This window comes from Diabrotica virgifera, chromosome 1, assembly GCF_917563875.1.
Source record: "Diabrotica virgifera virgifera chromosome 1, PGI_DIABVI_V3a".
Lineage (NCBI taxonomy): Eukaryota > Metazoa > Arthropoda > Insecta > Coleoptera > Chrysomelidae > Diabrotica > Diabrotica virgifera.
Window position 1 is genome coordinate 280,527,874 of NC_065443.1, and position 17,914 is coordinate 280,545,787.

At 33.3% G+C, this 17,914-nt stretch overlaps 1 protein-coding gene across 1 annotated transcript; it reads right to left on the reverse strand.

Moving 5' to 3' along the window:
* Positions 1 to 1,941: 1,941 nt before the first annotated feature.
* On the reverse strand, positions 1,942 to 17,593 carry LOC126879127 (F-box/LRR-repeat protein 7-like). Its single transcript, XM_050642080.1, has 8 exons — positions 17,178 to 17,593; positions 16,996 to 17,121; positions 15,236 to 15,366; positions 13,652 to 13,752; positions 13,398 to 13,547; positions 12,235 to 12,466; positions 7,167 to 7,359; positions 1,942 to 2,029 (listed from the first exon to the last, which is right to left on the reverse strand). Exons 1-8 carry the CDS (start codon positions 17,409 to 17,411, stop codon positions 1,979 to 1,981), a joined length of 1,218 nt encoding a protein of 405 aa, XP_050498037.1. The 5' UTR covers positions 17,412 to 17,593; the 3' UTR covers positions 1,942 to 1,978.
* Between the last annotated feature and the right edge of the window lie 321 nt (positions 17,594 to 17,914).

Sequence of the window (17,914 nt, forward strand, 5' to 3'; positions counted from 1 at the left end):
ACATCATGTGACACCTCATTTAAAAGCTCTTAAAATACTGAGTTCAAAAATGTATAATACTTTAATCCTGTTTGAGAGAGTAGACGCAAAATTTCGGTCGAATTCTTTCTAAATGCAATCATTTTTTTCGAATCCTGAAAAAACTAATAAATATTTTTGAAAAATTTAAACGCAGAATGATATATTACAGTATTCTCGATGGTCCAAAGTCCCTGAGAACTCCTATAATGTTTATTTTAATAAGTCACAGTGGTGGAAAAAAGAGAAAATTTAGTGTGTTTTTTAATTTCAAATATATCATTCAAAGGAAACTTTTTGTTTATTCTAAGGGACTGTCAGCCCTCGGTAATAATCTAATCTTTCATTCTGCGTTTAAATTTTTCAAAAATACTTATTAGTTTTCTCAGAATTCGAAAAAAAAACAAATGCGTTTAAAAAGAGTTCGACCGAAATTTTGGGCATGCGATCTCAAAAAGGATTAAAGTATTATACATTTTTGAAATCAGTATTTTAAAAGCTGTTAAATGAGGTGTCACATGATGTACTTTACCATTTAAAAAAATCAAAGTTATGCCTGTCACCTGAAGAGGGATCGCGTAAAGTTCGAAACGTTGATGCTACGATATACTATGATTAGTTTAAAAATCGACCTGTCCGAGCGTTTTGCTTATATTCTTAAAATAAACAAGTTAACAGGGGAGGGGGGCAACACTTATTCCACCGCACTGTATAATAATATGCGAAAGACTAAGTTTTCAATCTAATAGCATATAAAACAACATCAAAAAATGTAACTTCTACATCCTAACAGATTGAAAACAATGGGAACCTTCTCTGGTAACACCTCCGAGGCTTCTACAATTTGCAAGCCATAACGGATGCTGAGACTAAGAAAGATGAGGGAATTTTACAATTTATAAATCACGTCCCATCTGCTCAGCGTGGTATAGTTCCAACGAGAATGGTTCCCTTCGTACTCCAATCAGAGTAAACGTGTAAATCAAAAATGAATAACCATTTTCAATTTCGTTGCAACACGAAACTACAGCCGCGTCATTATTCTAGTTCAATCAGAGAGTGCAGCAAGCACCTCTACCGGTTTCGAAACTTATTAGTCTCTCATCAGAAGGCACATATGCTGCTCTCTCTGACCTAACTAGGACAAACCCCGGCGTGCAGTCACGGATTGCAACGAAAAAAATGTCAGGGATGCCCTAGCGGCAACCCTGCACGCCGGGGTTTGTCCTAGTTGGGTCAGAGAGAGCAGCATATGTGTCTCCTGATGAGAGACTAATAAGTTTCAAAACCGGTAGAGGTGCTTGCTGCATTCTCTGATTTAACTAGAATAATGATGCGGCTGTAGTTTCGTGTTGCAACGAAATTGAAAATTGTTCTTCATTTTTGATAATAATATGTGTTATATCTCGTAAGTCATTTTTAGGGAGAATGTGACTTAGTTTGACTTCTGAGGCATCCATATATAATTTGGTTTGAGAGGGGAGGGGCGATCGCCCTCCCCTGGATCCGCCACTGCTTGAAATGATAAGTATGAGTCATTACAACTGATTATGAAGGGTCACATCGAAGGAAAAAGGGATCATGGTAGACGACAAAAATTTCCTAGATGAAAAACATTCGCGACTGGACCGGGTTAAACATACAGACGCTTTCAGAAAAGCAGAAGATAAAGACGAATGTGCAATGGTTATAGCTAACCTTCATTAGCGCAGTCGGCACTAGCAGCAGAAGAATCTACCGCATTGTAGTTTAAATTTACAAAAATTTAAGTATGTAGTACATAGAAGAGCAGTAAACACATCAGTGACAGCATTATTTATGGTTTACTATACCTTACAAATACTTTGAGTTTATTTTAGCTGATTGCATGAGATTTTCTTATGCCTTTGATAGCTATTTGGAAATTTTGAAGGAAAAGCACAATAAAAAACTAAAACTTTTATTTTATAGGTACAAAAACTTATTCTATCGGTATTTCTAAATCATTAAAGTCTTTCCTAAGTAGTAGAAGCTGAAAACAAAGAAAATAATTAATAATTCTAAAATACAACGATGTAAAAATGGTGTATTACCCATTCAATGTTAAATATTAAGTATTTTATCCAATAACGAAAGTTTCAGAATTAAATAACTATCTCTTATTATTTTTAATAATGGATTCTGTATATGGGACTTTCCTCTTTTCTTTAAGAGATGTCGCGACAGAGTCCTAATGGTGGATTTTAATCTATTTTTGAAATTTCCTTTAAAAAGACAATTTCATGTCATACATTATTATTGTCTTTCACTTCATTAAGTATTGTCCTTAATGACGAAAACCATCATTTTTGAACTGCATCACTATAATTATATCATTTAGTTATCAAAAATATTAAATCATGATGCAAGTGTTATGAATATAATAATATTTATGCAAATAATTTTATTTTTCTGATAAAATTTTTTTCAGAAACCCACAACGGACCTCAGCACTTTTCTAATGTAAAAGTCATTTTAGTTAAATTGGCTGAAACTCTACGAATACGTAGCTTAGGTCATTTGATTCATTTGATCAACATTAATGGCCAGTAGTATTAGAGAGACTGCTATTGAAATACTTGGGAAAACGTCAGGAAAACAGTTTGAGGACAAAGAGACTTGGTGGTGGTCAAACAAAGTACAAGGAAAAATAAAAGAGAAGAGAAAATTATATAAAAAGTGGCAGATCTTCAAAACTATATGGTGGCGAAAAAGGAAGCGAAAGTAGCAGTAGCAAAAGCCAAAGCAGACGCGTATTCAAACCTATACGATCAACTTGATACCAGGGAAGGCGAAACGAAGATATATAAAATAGCCAAACAGAGAGCAAAGAAAGCAAAAGATTTTAATCAGGTTAGATGTATCCGAGATGAAAATAATAAAATACTAGTTCACGAAGGGGACGTCAAAAAGAGATGGAGAAAGTACTTTGACATCTTATTAAATGAAGAATTTGACAGACAGCCAGTAGAGTCAACGAAGACAGTAGCAGCAATGGTCACCAAAATAACCAACGAGGAAGTGGCTCAAGCGCTTCAAAAAATAAAGAAAGGAAAAGCGGTAGGACCAGATGATATTCCTGGGGAAGTATGGAGAGCATTGCGAGAGACAGGAACAAGGTGGCTAGCAGGTCTATTTAATAGAATTATGGAAGTTGGACAAATGCCAGACGAATGGAGAAGCAGTATACTGGTACCTGTTTACAAAAACAAGGGAGATATACAACAATGTACAAACTACAGGGCTATAAAACTGCTTAGCCACACCATGAAAATATGGAAAAGAGTAATTGATAGACGGATACGTGAAGAGACCGAAATATCCGAGAATCAATTTGGCTTTATGCAGGGTAGATCAACAACAGATACAATTTTCATTATAAGGCAGTTGATGGAAAAATACAGGAGTAAAGAAACAAACGCTCATATGGTATTCATTGATCTTGAGAAAGCATATGATAAAGTTCCTTGAGAGATTCTGTGGTGGGCACTCAATAAGAAAGGAGTCCCTGGTGAATATGTAAAGATTGTGAGGGATATGTATGAGGGAGTAACGACTAGTGTTAGGACAGGTGTGGGAGAGACTGATAAATTTCATGTGAAAGTAGGATTGCACCAAGGCTCTGTGCTTAGTCCGTATTTATTCTCATTAGTTTTGGACCAGATAACAGCGAAACTACAGGGTAACATTCCATGGTGCTTAATATGTATGCTGATGATGTCGTGTTAGTAGGAAATAGTGAAAGAGACTTGGAACAAAAACTGGAACAGTGGAGACAAGCTCTGGAGGAAAAGGTTTAAAACTTAGTAGGACAAAAACAGAGTATTTGGAATGTTCATTTAAAGATGGAGCTACTACAAATAAAATGGTATCTTTGGATGGTGAAATGATTGTGAAAAGCAATAGTTTTAAGTACCTAGGATCGGTATTACAGAGTAATGGAGAAATAGATGGAGATGCATGCAGTAGAATTAGGGCTGGATGGATGAAGTGGAAAGAAGCGAGTGGTGTGTTGTGTGACAGAAAAATTCCAGTGACGCTGAAGGGAAAATTCTATAAAACAGCCATAAGACCGGCTATGATGTACGGAACTGAATGTTGGGCAGTGAAAAAGAAAGAGGAACAACGAATGCATGTGGCGGAAATGAGAATGCTTAGATGGATGAGTGGAGTGACAAAGGATAAAATTAGAAATGAGTATATTAGGGGAAGTCTAGGTGTGGCACCAATTGATGCCAAAATGAGAGAGCATAGGTTCAGATGGTTTGGTCATGTTCAACGTCGAGAAGTTAATCACCCAATACGAAGAATAGCTGAAGTGCCGATTCCTGGAAGGAGTAGGAGAGGAAGACCAAAGAAGACCTGGGGGAGACGATAAGGCAGGACATGTTGGTAAAGGGGATTAACATTGATATGACCCAAGATAGAATTGTGTGGAGAAATACAATTAGGGAAGCCGACCCCGCATAGGGATAAGGCAAAGAGAATGATGACTTAATGAAGTGAAAGACAATTTATGTTTCATTTCGATTCAGAGGCGATGCACAATCTACAGACAGCTGTTTCTGTTTACAACGTCTTCAGTGTAGCTTTGAATCAAAACGAAACGAAATTGTCTTTAAATAACCCGGTCTATATAGACATTTCAAATAACAAAAATTGCCGGAGAGCCAAATTTTGGTGGAGAGCTAGGGTATACCATAACAAATAAAGTTTAAAAAGTCCCCATCGATCCCATGTGTGCGTCAAAAGTTATTCGGGGTCAAAGGTCAAAATTTGAGATTTTTTGGATTTTTTTCGAAAAGGGTAAGTTTTATCAAAAAAAAAAAACCTTAAACCAAAGTTGTAGATCTTAAAATTCTCTACAAAAATAGTCATTACTATTTTTTTCCTAAGAGTTGCCATTCCTGAGATATCGCGATTCAAAGAGTCGCATTATACATGATATGCACACGTTTCCACACCACCTGTGAGGTAGTGTACTCGGCGCGTTTTTTTACCGTGGTTTCCCCTGTAGGCCTTCTCTACTAACTGTTTTAAAAATTTTAGGATAATTTAAGGAAAGAATACCGGTCAAGTTCTAGATATTACCTTATTATTGATATTGCTATTGATTATTAGCGTTGATTGAGATATTGGACCCCCAATACCTCAATCAACGTTATTAGGTTAACTATTGTTTTGATTTCTTTAGATATTTTAATCAGATTCATATTCTTGAAAGTCTACTTTAACAGGCAAGTCTTCTTCGATTTCATCTTCTTCCTCTTCCTCTTGCTGGATGTTCAAAAATTGTTCAAATGTGACTGAGTCATTGGTCTCTTTATTAAAATCACATGAGTCTTCCTCTGTTGTACTAAACTGGACATTTGAGCAAGACTGACCTTGGCAGTTGGTACACACTAGAGAACACAGCAACCCGACTTTTTTACATCCACATTTGGCAGTACAACCTTTTTTGCAATTGCAAAAAATAGTGTTAAGGAGTTTTTCTGGAGCAGGTGGGAGTAAAGTTTTAATCGGTTCCAGAGTATTATCTATTCATTTCCAACCCCAGTCTTCTGGATTCAGTTCATTGCCTAGCCATGTTTGAACTTGATAATATACTCGATACAAATGTTGAAAAGCAGATGCTGATGTTGGAGGAAGACATGATAGTTGTACTTGTTTCTTGTTTCGCGTATTTTTTACAAAAGTTAAGTATCGGTATTTATCAAGACAAATAATTTTTTTTGAGCTCCATAAACCGCAAGAAGAAAGCGAATTCCTTCCGTAATTATTGTTTGCGGTGTAGAATCAAGTTCTGTAAAATCTTTACAGCAGTCAGTCAAATCTTTTTTTTTTTTTCGAATAATTTAACTACTGACGTTTTGCCCCTTCTGTACATTGCGGACGTAGTGTCGCAGCCGGTTATCGCATGTAAAAATAAAATGTACTTTTGGCATTTGGGATAAGCCGATAAACTATTCAAAGAATATATCTCTGTTCGCTGTTGAGCCCTTCCAGGTTTCAGAAAATAAATAACTATCTACTGGAGTCCTTGCAGTAATCAGTACCAACAAATCAACATCTTCACCAACTACAGTTGTTGTGTTTGTTGCCTTAAATTTTGCAATTGCTGTCTCAATTATAAGGACATCTGCCTCATTTTTAGCTTGTTTCACTTCAATATTCAATATGTAAAAGTTTATTTCAAATAAAGCAAAACTGAGACATTTTTAAAACTATAAAATTGTACAAATAACGGTAACATAACGGTACTAAATGGTACACGCTTGTAATAAGTACTTATATTCACTTGAACTGAACCTTTAGCACTAAAAGAAACAGATAATATTATGAACCAGACCTACGGACAATACTGTAGCCATTGCCTATAATAGACAATCTGTTCTTTTTTAAACAATGGTATAGCCAAATGTTTTTCAAGGCCACGTGGATAGAGGAAATTCAGTTTGGGACTGATTACCTTTTGAAGAAATATTTTCAGAATAGTATAATATACTACATAAAAGAGACACAAATAGGCATTTATACTTGTCTTAAGAGCCACATATGTATATACGTAGCTTATATGTGCATATAATGTATAAAGTAACTTTTAAAATCGCGATATCTCAGGAATGGTAACTCTTAGGAAAAAAATTGTAAGGGCAATTTTTGTAGAGAATGTTAAGATCTACAACTTTGGTTTGAGGTTTTTTTTGATAAAACTTACCGTTTTCGAAAAAAATCCAAAAAATCTCAAATTTTGACCTTTGACCCCGAATAACTTTTGACGCACACATGGGATCGATGGGGACTTTTTAAACTTTATTTGTTATGGTATACCCTAGCTCTCTACCAAAATTTGGCTCTCCGGCAATTTTTGTTATTTGCCAAGCATTTTGATGTCTAAGTTGACCGGATTAAAAGGAAATTTCAAAAATATATTAAATCCACCATTAGGACGCTGCCGTGACATCTCTTAAAGAAAAGAGGAAAGTCCCAGATACAGAATCCATTATTAAAAATAATAAGAGATAGTTATTTAAATCTGAAACTTTCGTTATTAGATAAAATACTTAATATTTAACATTGAATGGGTAATACTACTCACGTGCTAAATTATGAGCTAAATTACTACTCACGTGCGCTTTTTTTATCCTTTGGCATTTAACCACATCCAAAGTCTCCAACAATGGCAAACTGAGGATTGCTTCCCGGCAGCTCCTCACAGTTATACTAGTACCTCTTAACTCTAAAGTTTTTAACTGAGTGAACATCCGTATGGCAGGTATGAAGTTCGAATCATTTATTTCTTTCCAATTGTGGATACACAACCTACAACAAAAATATTCATATTTTAGACATGTGAGTAAAGTATGTGTAAAAATTTTAAACAAAAAGTGATTATTTTTAGTACGTACTTCTTTAACGGTTTTTGCTGTAAATTTTAAAGAACCACTTGGATTGACATGAAATTTGGCATACGCATAGCTAACAAGTAAAAGAAAAATAGTGATATTGTGCAGATGTGTGCTTTTGTCCTGGGGGTGGGTATCACCCCTTCTCGTGAAAAAATATACTTCCAAAATAAGTCCGGAAATGGATAAAATAACTAATTTTTAGCAACTTTTTTTCTATAGAGTTTTTTCATTAAGTCAATACTTTTCGAGTTATTTGTGAGTGAATATGATCATTTTTTAACAAAATAACTACGTTTTTAGACGGTTTTTCGCAAATAACTAAAAAAGCAAGTATTTTGTCGAAAAACACATTTTCAGCAAAAATATAGCGTGTAATAAAGTGAAAAAAATGGTGTATGCATGAGGTCTCTAGACCTGGTAGAAGCAGAGTTATAGCTATATGAAAGATAGGTTTATATTCGCCAAATTTCAGATTGAATATTTCAACGTGAAATATCCAAAGAATGAAGCCCTTTTTGGGGAAAACTCATTACAACCTTTTTAAAGTGTCTAAAAAATCTTTATTTCTGTTTTTATAAAAAAGTTTCTAGCGTCAAATATAAGCACATTAGGCTCAAACTAAAGTTGGTCCCTTTTGCTTTGGCAAAAATAAAAATCGAGAAAATCATCCCCTAGTTGGCAATTTTGAAGAAAATGCTTTTTTTCAAAATAACTTAAAAATTATTCAAACAAAAACCTTAAATAGTAAAAAAAGTCACAGTTTCTTTTCTAAATATTTTGTATTTTTTTGATTTTCTGTAAGACAAACATTGGTTAAGTTATGGCTGTTCAAAATGTTGAGTAAACTCGTGTTTAGTGACTCCTTTTCCCCTCCTTTAGCCCTTTCATCTATAGCCCTTTCAAAAATAAGGACTTTAAATCGACCAAACTTACAGATCATATAAAAAATACATACGCGAGTAAATCAACTTCTGGAGTGGTAACGATTGAGTTCATTTGATATGATATTAGGGGGTGATTTTTCCGATTTTTTACCAAAAAAAAAGGGACCAACTTTATTTTGAGCGTAATTTGTTTACTAGACGCTAGAATTTTTATTAATAAAACAAAAATAAAGCTTTTTTTAAACACTTTTAATAATTTGCAATGAGTTTTTCCCAAAAGGTGCTTTGTGTTTTGATTATTTCATGTTAAAATATTCGATTTGGAATTTAACGAATGTGAACCTATTTTTTATTAGCTATGTCTCTGCTTCTACTAGGTCTAGAGAACTAATATACAACATTTTTATCACATTCTTACTGGCTATATTTTTGTTAAGAATGGTTTTTCGTATATAATATCACAAGAGAGAAAATTTTGCCGCCAATATTTTCGACTGGTATGAAAGTTTGTTGCCTGGCAATTTTCGCGAATTAAATTTTGACTTAAATCAGGAGACGTCAGTCGAGTGATTTTGTCAAAATTTCATAAGCGAAAATTACCAAAAGGCAACGAACTTGAATGAAACCAGGAGAAAATTTTGCCGGTAAATAATTTTCTCTCGAATGATATTCGACAAGACTATTTCACGAGACAATTAATGCACCATATCGACGAAATATAATCTTTATTTATTTGTTATTACCAGATACTTTCGTGACGGATCTGTCATAATTTTGTCGCTGAGAAATCACGTCGCTAAGGAGTTTTGTCAGTAGGAACCGATGCGTTGCTATGACGTTTTATCAGTTAAAAACAGTCTAGTGAAATAGTCGGCAAAATACTTACTTTTTGAGTTATTTGTGAAAAACCGTCTAAAAACGTGGTTATTTTGTTGAAAAATGAACAGATTCACTCGCAAAATAACTCGAAAAGTATTGACATGATGAAAAAGCTCTATAGAACAAAAGTTGCTTAAAATTAGTCAGTTTATCTATTTCCGGACTTATTTTGCGCAATCTCCGTGAATGGTTTGGATGCAGCCCAATTGAACTATTCCGGCGCGTAACCAACAAAATTATAATTGCCAGAATGATTTCCAATCTCCGATAGGAGCGGAACTTTAAGAAGAAGAAGAAGGATTTATTTTGGAAGTATATTTTTTCACCCCCGAGAAGGGGTGAAACCCACCTCCAGGGCAAAAGCACACATCGGCACAATATCACTTTTTTTATTTGACTTGTTAACTATATGTATGCCAAATTAAATGGCAATGCAAGTGGTTCTTTAAAATTTAGAGGTTTTCCAATATTTTACTCTTAAAGAATGTACTATTTTGTACATTGTACCTTTTACTTTGCATTTGGACAACAAAGGGTTAAACAAAGTACAAAAAACATTTAACCAGCATCAGATTGGTCGTAGACAATTAGTACAAAAATTCTTCTTCTATTCCCTATTCATTTCGGACGTTGGCTACTAACTTTACGAATAATATTATATTAATGACTACTCTAATAAGCTCTACATATGTCAGACCAAACACCTTGTCTTCTTTTTCCTGGATCTCTTCTGCAAAATCCTTTCCTTGAAGGATACTTTGTTGGATGCGATATTGGTATATCTATCTTGGTAAATGTAATTTCCTGTTGTCTTAGTTGTAACCACACATAAGGAATGTGAACTGTCCAGAATATTGACAATTCGTGCATATAACCACATTCCAAGAGGGATAGTAGTTTTCAGTAAAAAGTTAAATAGAAAGATAGACTTTTTCAGTAGTTGTTTCGTTATGGTCCATGCTTCCACACCATAAGGAAAACCAGGAATAGTATGTAATATTTTAACAATACGATTTTTAGTGGACATGTCTTTTTAGTAAAAATATATATAAAGCTTCATATGAACGATATGGAACAATAATGGAACATGAGAAGTAAATATAGAAAAAAAAAGGAAAAGAACTGACAGGGGAGCTATATTAGAATAAAATTTTAGAGGCCAAGAAGTTAAAAAAAAACAAGGGCAGCAACAAAGCGTTATAAATTTTTTGTGGAAATAAAGGAAGTTACTTTGGGGATATAGCAGATCAACTAAACAAAACATATTGACAAAGCCATTCAAAGACTTGTAAGATTATAAAAATAAATAACAATAAAAACACAAAGAATATAAAAAAAAGTAATGTGTGTACTTTGTAGGCAAGTAAGAAGTCATACTTCTGTTATAATCTAACTTCATATTATGATTTCAACGAAATCAATATACCTATCTACTTTAAACAGTTTTTTGTATTGTATTTAAATATTAAACTAATTTTAGAAAGAACAAAAAGAATACCAAAAATAAAAAAAAAGATATGACTTTGTCAGGATTCGAACAGGGGACCTCTCGATCCCTAGGCGAATGCTCTACGGATCAGTTACCACCGCTTTTGTATTCAGTCGATCATTTCTCGGACATAATTATAATCACGGTGACAGATACATTAATTGAAAATAAACATTTTCAATAATACTTATAAGGAGGAAGACAAATCCATAGACATAAAAATTATAATAAATATATTCTCAAAAAACACTAATAATATATTCTTTTCACGCACACATTATTTGCGCTACATAACTTAAAAGATGTAGCGACTAATACCATACTGTCGGTGTGCGCATGCGCCAGGGAATGTCAAAAAGAATAAATTATGCAAGATCTAACAGCAGAAGACGAAAGAACAAGCAATGAAAAACATAAAATAATAAAAACACATACGTATAAAGTACACTGCTAGAAGAAATATTGAAACAAGGAGAAGTTAAATTAAAGGTAAGAAGACAAAAACTACAAAACTTGTTAAAAAACAGAGGCATAATAAAATAAACAATTGAATATAAATATTTTGGAGTCACTTTAACAAATATAGGATCAGATGAAACGGATATAATAAATACAATAAAGAAAGGAAAGGCAATAACACGACTATTACACTCGATTATATGCAGCGACAATATTACAAGCAAAACTCAAAAACAGATCTTTAAAACAATAGTGGACAGTTGCTCGCTCTATATCTCAGAGACGTGGGTGACCAATAAAAGGATGAAAAGCATAATAGATGCAATGGAGATAATGTTTTGTAGAAGAAGCTGCAAATTAACACTAAAGGACAAATTAAGAAATAAACGAATTAGAGAAATAATGAATATGAAAGACACTAGTGATACAATAGAAAAACCAAAATTACTCTGCTACGAACATATGCCAAAGATGGACCAGACAAAAATACCGCTGAGAACTTAGAAATGGAATCCAAATAGAAGGAGGAAAAGAGGACGCCCTACATTACAGTGGAAAGGATAAATAAAAACGATAGAAAAAAGAAAACTTACTGAAGAAGATATTGTAGCGAGTTTACAGTTATAACAACACTCACAGTTCGGATTTATATAGGACTATATTTATTTACAAGTTTACAGTTCAGAATTATATCTATAACTATTGTTCATTATATACTAAAATAAAAAATATCAGAAGGTTCCAGAAAAACGGACCTGCCCATCCCTATTTCATCAATATTCAGGATTCTTCCAAACTATCTGTTGTATGTTTACTAAAAAGAAGTCTACGTTTAAATTTTCGTACCTCACAGAGTTGCCAGATTTTAATTTGCATACCAAAATGTATTTTAATTTTTTGGTCAAACGATTGTATTTAGAAAAAAATGTTTTAATTAAGAGTTTTTTGCTTTACATGGTGCCCTCTACCTATACCTTTAAGGAACACTCTATTTTCAGGGACACCCTGTATAATCTGAATAGAAGAAGAACTGAGAGAAGACTTTAAAAAATGATTGAAAAACAGAAAAAATACTCACTTTTCGAGATATGTGCAACCAGCTGCCAATAGCTCCAAAGAATCCTCAGGACTGCAATCAAAGCCGGCACTGGACATCAATTCGAGTTTTCTTAAGTTAGTCAGTCTTGCTAGCGTCTTTAGGCTCTTTGCCTTCAACGTCTTTCTCTCGCTCAAGTGGATCTCTTTGAGACCCAGATTTTCCATCGACATCATCTCACATACCTCGTTGGGGTTGACATTCACGTTATTTGCTAAAAATAGAATTACATTTATTTCTTTTCAATTATTAGGTGATTTACAGTATTAAATGATCATGGATTCAAGCAGTAATTGATATATTTAGGTACCTTTTGTTAAAATTTTACACAAAGAAGATGACAATTTATATTTCCACAAAAATATCTTAAATTAAATCATGTGAAAGGCAAAATTAATAATTAAAATAAGTGGTTGAATGAAAGTTTAACCTTTAACTTGATAATATTATGTATTCTGATACCAAGTTTTTCAGGATTTTTTTCCAAAATTATTTATAAAATAAAGGCAAATCTGCTATATAATATATAGCACATAATATGTCCGTTTTAGAACATATCTTGTACATTACTTCATCTTAATACCAGATTATATCGTTATTTTTTTTGTGTGGTGATAATAAAACTGTCAAATGAGGTTGAGGTTGTGTAACGAATTATTACTGTTTTCATTCTTGATGTAAAATATATTTTTATTTATTTTAAAAATATTTATATATTTATTTATTTTAATTATTAATTAAAAATATTTACTTTATTTTAAAAAGTAAACTTGGATTATATTGACTGTATAGATGATATATTTAAGATCCAGTTAGAAAAAATACAATTCGTCCTTAAAAACACAAAAAAATGTATAGAAATTCACTGGCCAAGAAATCCCATAACAGTGGACCTGTATTTAAATACACATTGTCGGTTTTGTCTGGACAGGTGCTGACTAGCAAAGCCATTAAAATCAGAACAGAATTAGAAATAGTTCATAGTATTTATTGCGGGGATATTTTTAAACAGGCATAAAACTCTTGCTTGTTTATAATTGTTTCCTTGCCAAAATAATTGGTACAAAGAGTTAAATCTAGGGAAGAAAATTGTAAAAAGCACAGAAAAGAAGGATTAACTCAAACAATTATTCTTAAATACTCACATAAATGAAGATACACTAGGTCTACATTATTTTTTATTACTTCTTTCACAACCTTTACGGGAAAATGACATGAAGTAAAATGTATACTCCTCAGTGTACATAGGGACAACAGTGAGCTAAAAGTACTCTTACATTTGTAAAGGATTATCTCTGAAACATAAAAAATATTAAATTAATAATAGCCATCATATTAATACATACAATATTATTACTCCTTGTTTCTACTTGGAACTACAATTGGAATAGTGACTTACTTTCCAAATTTATACATTCTGCTATGTTCAATAATACTTCTTCATTCTTGCAATTTTCTATCTTCAAAGTTACAATACTGTCACCACAATTCCTCAATACTCTAAAAACAGAGAAATTGTTTAGTTGTTTAATGCTTACTCAAAACCACATAGAAAGCTACAATGTTCTTGGTCAGATGTAGAAGAATGTACTTACAGTAAGAATTATGGCTCAACTTCAAAATTACGCAATGGCTATTAGATCAATGATAAATTAAGTATGGGTCTGTGACGTGATGGTCAAAGATGCAGTAAATTGGAGCAATAAGACTGGTAAGTATATGGCTAAGCCATAAAAACAATTCCTACAGAGGTGGAAAACTAGAAGTCCTACTGATTAATGCAGAGTAAGCAACACATAAGCCATGTGTATAGTGCTGATAATAGAAAGCTTATTGAGGAGCTAAAAGCAGATATTGTAATGAGGCAACCCATTGATGCAACAGCTACGAGATACAGCTTTGACAATAAATTCGACATTAATATACTAGGAAGGGAAGACTGGAAGGAAGAAGTAGGCGTACTCATACAAGTGGAATAATGGAAGCTACCTGGTACACTGATGGCTCAAAATTCAGAAAGTTTAGGAGCTGGTATAGTAGGGACAAAGCAAGGGATACATTTCCCAGTAAGTGTATCTAAGGATTTCAAAATTTTTCAGGCAAAAATAATGGCAATTCATCACTGTGTGGAAGAAATAGAAGGGCAGAAAAGAACAGTGCAGTATAGCCACAGATAGCCAAGCAGTGCCTAAGATACTCAACTCTAAGCTAGTATGGGATTGTTGTGCAGGCCCTAAATAAACAAGGATGCTATCAAGGTAACAGTAGCCTGGGGCACGAGGGTCATAAGGGCAATGAAAAAGCAGATAAACTGGCCAAACAAGACTCATCAATGCCATTTGTTGGACTAGAACACTTCTGTAGCATGCAAATGCAGTAACAAAAACAGCTGCAAGAAAGTAGGCAGCTTACAAATCTCTGGAATGGTGGAAGAATTCACCAGGACAAAGACAGGTTCATTACAGAACATTTTCCAAAATTTACGGTACTCCTATTAAGCAAAGGAACAATCAAAGCCATAGCAGGTATGCTAATAGTGCACTATAAGCTTAATAGGCAGTTAAAGCTGATGGGAATCACAGATGATGATCTATGCAGATTCTGCACAGCAGAGCACATTTTATGTCAGTGTGACAGTTTGGAAAATGTGTGGTTCTTTGCTTTAGGCGAAGGAAAGCCACTGGCAAAGAGGTACATGGAAGATTCAAAGTTCTAAGACCCTTTAATAAGGGTCAGGCTAGAAAATGTAATCTAGTAAATATCCATAATAATAGTACCTACTTTGAGAACAACTTTAGAAGTGGAAATTGAAAAATTTCAAAGTAAAATTGTGGTTTAATTCCATTAAAAATAGTAAATTGCATTAAATGCCACAAGAAAATTGGTGCAGAACAATATTAGTGATTACATGTCGACTTGCTAAAATTACGTTGTTTTACCATTGCTCTATATAATATTAACACCTGTAAAACAACAATCTTACTTGACAATGGAAGTATCAAACCATGTAGTATTCTCATCTTTGCTCTGCTCATTTTCGTACAATATTTCTATGGTGTCTGGGTTTGTAACTTTTGAAATATAATATTCTATAGCTTGGGGAGACATCTCATACTAAAAACAAGAACAATTTGTTATTACAGATAACAATAACAATAAACAAACATACAATATAGAAAACTGACTAAATTTTGAATTACAGTAGAACCCCAATTATCCATACTTCTCTGGACTGGATGTGGCACAGGTAATTGAAAAGCATCGATAATCTGAACATTTTTTTTAAATATGTACACATTCCAGTAGAACATTGACAGCTTCCTCAGTGTCCTGATTAGTTACTGTTTTGATTGATACAGTCCCATCACTTTCTTAATCTTGACTCTCATTTTTGAATGAATCTCTTGTTAATTACCAGGTTAGCTCTACAATATTGTCGTTGTTAAAGAGCTGATAACTGTGTCCACCTGTCAACCAGTTCCAAAGTGTAACAAGTCAAAAATCATTAGTTACTGGAAAACGGGGTAACAGCTTGAATTGTTACACTTTGGAACTAAAATAATTACTGTTCTACGACAAAATATATGTGTGACATCTTCACAGAACGTTATAACAGAGTCGTTACCCTTTGAAACTAGTAAATATTGATTATTGAAGCACTTTCCAATACTCAACAAATAACTAAAATTCAGACGTGCTATATCAATTTCTTCACACTCATCGGCATTGTAAATTACCATCTTTGGTAATTTCTCTATCGTTATCATCATATTTCATGGAGTGTCCATCTTTCTCTAGCGTCATTATTTTATAAAAAGCTTTTTGAAAGTCTTCTCTATGCTACATTGTGTCCTTTTCACTATATGTAAATTCTCTGCTTGCTTAGTACACACTGGCCCAAAGATTAGTATATTATCCCCTCCTATCTTTTTTGTAGAAACAACTTGTAAAGTACTTCATCGAGTTGTGGAAAGACATGTATTAAGTATATAGCAGACTAACAACTCTTCTCTAGTGCACAACTAAATTTCACAAATTCAGCATAACACACAGCAGTAGATCAAAAACAAAGATTCTCAGGGATTCTTCGAGCACTGGTGGTATCGATATTACACTATGCATTTCCCTCACGGCATAAAGAGAGTTTCTGTTGAGTGATTTACAGTGACTCTATTTCGATAAAACCTCAAAAATGGATTGTGAATAATGGGAAATCATAGCACTGATAATCGGCAGCTCATATAATCTGTTCACAGATAATTAAGGTTCTACTGTATTATTCTATTTAAAATTCCATTGCAAGGTAGAATCAATAAAAGATACAAAACCAATAATACAAGATATTAATGCAAATCAAAATTATTTGTTAAATTAAATGTATACATTGGTTAACACTTTGACGGACAGAAGGTTTAACATTTTGGTCTATAGACCAAATTTTTAAAATAATGAGTTGTGAAAAAAAATTACATCTACAGAAGCTTATGAAATGTGACATGACATCCACAGTCGTCGTCCACATGTTTACAAAAACTGTTAAAAAACCCATCGTTTCCATAAACTATAAGGGGTAAATTTCCCTATTATACTTTGCAAGCTACATTATAGTGTCACAACACTTGCTTATACATTTGACGCACTGTCAGTCAATGTGTTAATCAATTACCAAGGTGCAGTGTATACATTAGCTGTGATACCATTACGATATATTTCCCTAAAAACTACCTTTTAGTAAATACCTACATTTAAATTCAATGTTTTATATAAAGAACTATCCTTCGATAAATTGTAGAACGTTGAGCACAGGATTGCACAATTTTGTATGGACCTCACATCTAAATATGTAAATATCCTTTGTAAAACCACTTTCTAAAACAAACAAACAGTTTAAGCAAAACATATCACCGGTTCTTCACTAAACTTACAGGTAAACTCGCTAAAGATTTATTACTATGTTTTCCAATACTATATTTAAACTTCTTCTTTGGAGGCACACCATTACTGGTCCCTGCACTTTCTAGATCCATCTTACTTATGTAAACTTTGGCTACTCTTTGCTCTTTCACCAAATTTTTTCGCTTCAGCACTATGCTTAGTGATTTCCTTAGTTTGTTTAAGGGGATTCTAACATTATTGGCTCTTTCCAATACCACTGTCATGGATGTTTTCAGTTTCTGCGGAGTCTCTAAGTAACTTTTTTGTCAGCTATTGATGTAATTCAACGGTATGAGTTTCACAGTTAATTCAATGGGCATTATTTGTTTGATGAATTTTATATACAAACTAGATGCAAGCTTATTTTGATTTTTTTTATAGGTTAACAACTGTTGACAGCTGGTAGGTAAACTGTCAATGTAGACGCCAAGGGAATGTGAGTTGCATACATTGTGGTGGAATGCAAAAGTTTTTTTAATATAATTTTAAGTATAGCTTTATAATATAGCTTTATTGATTTTAAATTTATTTATTATTGTTTTAAAAATAAAGTGGATAAATTGCAATATATAATTCATTAAACAATACTGGATTAGTTTATATATTTATAACACATGTGCCTTCGTTTTTTAAAACTTGAATAACCTCGCGGATAGGTGACGCTACTGACTATACGAACAGTGCCAGTGATTCCATTTCACTCTACAAAACACACAATTACATCTTC

Coding starts and splice junctions, on each gene's coding strand:
- LOC126879127 (XM_050642080.1), bottom strand. CDS start 17,411: ATGACAGTGGTATTGGAAAGAGCCAATAATGTTAGAATCCCCTTAAAC. Junction 13,548..13,651: donor AGAATGTATAAATTTGGAAA/GTAAGTCACTAT, acceptor TTTATGTTTCAG/AGATAATCCTTTACAAATGT. Junction 2,030..7,166: donor AAAGGATAAAAAAAGCGCAC/GTGAGTAGTAAT, acceptor CTTTGTTTTCAG/CTTCTACTACTTAGGAAAGA.